The sequence below is a fragment of the Pongo pygmaeus genome, chromosome 6 (assembly GCF_028885625.2).
Source record: "Pongo pygmaeus isolate AG05252 chromosome 6, NHGRI_mPonPyg2-v2.0_pri, whole genome shotgun sequence".
NCBI classification, from domain to species: domain Eukaryota; kingdom Metazoa; phylum Chordata; class Mammalia; order Primates; family Hominidae; genus Pongo; species Pongo pygmaeus.
The window spans coordinates 140,827,682-140,831,312 of NC_072379.2; the positions used below are offsets into that span (position 1 = coordinate 140,827,682).

The window sequence follows — 3,631 nt, forward strand, 5'->3', positions numbered from 1 at the left end:
TAGCTTCTTCTGGGCCACAGAGCAGTCTCAGCACTAATCAGGCATGATGTAGTCTGGGTTGAGACTTAGAGTCATATGGCTTTTCACTTCAATTTCTTTGAAGGTAGGTGAATTCCAGCAGTTTCCATCTGTGTAGAAAAGAGTGAGAGAGGTTCAGGATGGAAAGTTTTAGACCTGCCAACTTTCTAGAACAAGGACATTCAGACCCTAATGGGTAAGCTATGAGACAGGCAAAGGAGATTGGCTCCTCTCCAAATTCCTCCTGTACAGTAGAGAGCACTTTCAGCTCTTCTCTGATTCATTGCTGGATGCAGTACAACTCCTTGCTATTGTCAAAACCATCCTTGACATCATCTCTACTTTCTTTTCATCTGGTCCTGGGTAAAGAGAGATTGTGGAAATCACTCTACTGAGCTCTTCGTCAAGTCTGTCCTTGTTACCCAACTGCCATTTTATAAGGGGTCTCAGAGAGAGGACTGAATTATGACTGAGCACTGTCTCAGTGAAGACAGAAGGGAGAGAAAGCAGTTTCTTTTAGCATTGGCCATAGCCAGATTTGGAGGGGCTTTGTTCACAGATTCATTCTTTAATTGATCAATTCATTGATTCACTCAAAAGTAGTACCACCTCATTCTGTATGAGATATAGTGAACAAAAATGACAATCTTTTTGCTTTTGTGGTGCTTACATTGTAAAATGAGTCAGAAAATAAAGAGTAAACATATAATTTCTCTTGATGAGCGCTAAAAAGATAAATATATTCTGATGAGGTGATAATAAAGTGAAGGGTTGTGTGTGTTCTTTTAGAATGAAGAGAAAATCTGAACTCAGATACTTGACCAAAAACTTGAAAGAAGTGAAAAACAAAGCCCAGGAATTCTAAGTTACTCAGGATGCAGGGTCTGTTTCATGTAAGTGACAGTGGAATCTTCAATTTCTAATATGATTTTGGGAGAAAAATGTGTTCATAGAAGAAATATAGGCCCTGAGGTGACTTCCTAAATTTACTGTTAGACTGAGACCAAAGCCATCTGTATTTAGGATGTGGGCTGAACCCAGATGTCACACTTGGTGGCTTTGGTCTCCTGATGGATCCAGGGCTTTGGATTATCCTGAAGGCAGAGGATGTTGAAATCAGACTAAAGTCTCCTATTTGTCAGACCCAGCATAAGTGCAGTGTGGAACAGTTAGAGTCTGAGGATAAAAATTCTTCCTCTGTATTTCGCCTGAATTTTCTTTCTCTAAGAACAGTGAAAAGAGTTGTCAGAGTCTTAGAGAGAGATGGTCAGGCTCAACTCAGCCCAGGTGCTGGTTGCCTGCTTTCTGTGAGAAGATACATTTACTGAGGACAGGAGGAAGGGAAGCTTTCTTCCCAAGATAGGGAGGAAGAAAGGAGTAATCCATGCAGGGAACCAGCTGACCAGTAGATTGAGAGATCCTCAGCCCTTGCCCTCGAGAATTTATAGAAACTCCTCAGAAGGCTTCCCTACCCTTACTCTCACCAACACACAACAATGATGATGAAGGTAAGGCAGAAGCTTTAAAATAAACATCCTGTAAATGGAACCTACATTCTGATGAAACAAAGAAATCAAGTAGCCAGCTCAGGGGTGTTGGTCAGGAAAACCTTTGTATAGAACATGATACTGGAGGCAGGAATTTACAGGACAGAAAATACTTGGCAGACAGAGTAGTTTAGGACCTTCCAGGTGGAAGGAAGTTAGTGGTAGAAAGGAACACATTGTGGTCCTGGAGGCTGACTGCTGGCTGTTCAGGGCAGAGAAGGAGGCAGGTGAACTGGGCACTGAGGGTGCAATGGTGCATGCTGGGCAGGGTATACGCTCTCATGTCTAAGGAATGGCACTGGGGACTGGGATCATCTTCGTGGCCAACTCAATTTTCTTGGCATATTGTGCATAGTTAGAAAAATTGCCCCTAAACTGGGCGCGGTGGCTCACACCTATGATCCCAGCACTTTGGGAGGCCAAGGTGGGTGGATCACCTGAGGTCAGGAGTTTGAGACTAGCCTGGCAAACATGGTGAAACCCCATCTCTACTAATAATACAAAACAATTAGCTGGGTGTGGTGGCGCATGCCTGTAATCTCAGCTAGCCAGGAGGCTGAGGCAGGAGAATCTCTTGAACCTGGGAGGTTACAGTGAGTCGAGATCATGCTATTGCACTCCAGCCTGGGTGACAAGAGTGAAACTCCATCTCAAAAAAGAAAAGAAAAATTGCCCCTGACCATATACAGGGAATAGCAGAAGACAAATGCCTACCATTCTAGTCATGGTGTGCAGCCTGTGAGCAGGAGGGGGATTTCAGAACAGTTTCTACTTCCATTGCAATGGGAAGCCATATTAACTCTTTTTTTTTTCTGTAGATTTCAGAAGGGAAAAGCACTCAGAAGTAAATGTTGGGGAATTACTCTAGCGCCACTGAATTTTTTCTTTTAGGCTTCCCTGGCTCCCAAGAAGTATGCCGTATCCTATTTGCGAACTTCTTCCTCTTGTATGCAGTGACAGTGATGGGAAACATGGTCATAATTGTCACTGTCTGTGTTGATAAACGTCTGCAGTCCCCCATGTATTTTTTCCTGGGCCACCTCTCTGTCCTGGAGATCCTGATGACATCCACTGCTGTCCCTTTTATGCTCTGGGGGTTGCTGCTTCCAAGCACTCAGATCATATCTTTGACAGCCTGTGCTGCACAGCTATATTTATACCTTTCTTTGGGTACCTCGGAGTTGGCATTAATGGGAGTGATGGCTGTGGACCGTTATGTGGCTGTGTGTAACCCTTTGAGGTACAACATCATTATGAACAACAGCACCTGTATTTGGGTGATAATTGTGTCATGGGTTTTGGGGTTTCTTTCTGAAATCTGGCCAGTTTATGCCACTTTTCAGCTTACTTTCTGCAAATCAAATGTGTTAGATCATTTTTACTGTGACCGAGGATGATTGCTCAAGGTATCCTGTGAGGACACTCTTTTCACAGAGTTTATTCTTTTCCTAATGGCTGTTTTCATTATCATTGGTTCTTTGATCCCTACAATCGTCTCCTACACCTACATCATCTCCACCATCCTCAAGATTCCATCAGCCTCTGGCCACAGGAAATCCTTTTCCACTTGTGCCTCCCACTTCACCTATGTTGTGATTGGCTATGGCAGCTGCTTGTTTCTGTACGTGAAACCCAAGCAAACGCAGGCAGCTGAGTATAACCGGGTAGCGTCACTGCTGGTTTTAGTGGTGACCCCTTTTCTGAACCCTTTTATCTTCACCCTGAGGAATGACAAATTCATACAGGCCTTTGGAGATGGCATGAAACGCTGCTATCAACTCCTTAAAAATTAAGTCTGTCCTGAGTACAGTTCAAATCCTCATCATGGATTTGAGTAATCTGATAGTACCAATTGAAACAAAATGATCATTCTGAAAATCAAACAGCTCATGATCTACAATGGGTATTTAAGCTATGACATGGCTTCGATTTGTATTAAATTCTTTTTCCATGGAAGATCAGTTCATTATTTTTTAAATAGATGTTTACATTTATTAGCCCTCTGTACTTGTAATGCATGTTGCAAAATAAATGTGAGAAGTGTAAACATCGGAAAGATGTTCAAT

The 3,631-nt window shown here is 42.8% G+C and overlaps 1 protein-coding gene across 1 annotated transcript; it reads left to right on the forward strand.

Moving 5' to 3' along the window:
* The first annotated feature begins 2,413 nt into the window (after positions 1–2,413).
* On the forward strand, positions 2,414–3,358 carry LOC129041391 (olfactory receptor 9A1-like). Its single transcript, XM_054496905.1, is given in 1 exon segment — positions 2,414–3,358. A coding segment is annotated over 1 exon segment (945 nt).
* Positions 3,359–3,631: the final 273 nt, after the last annotated feature.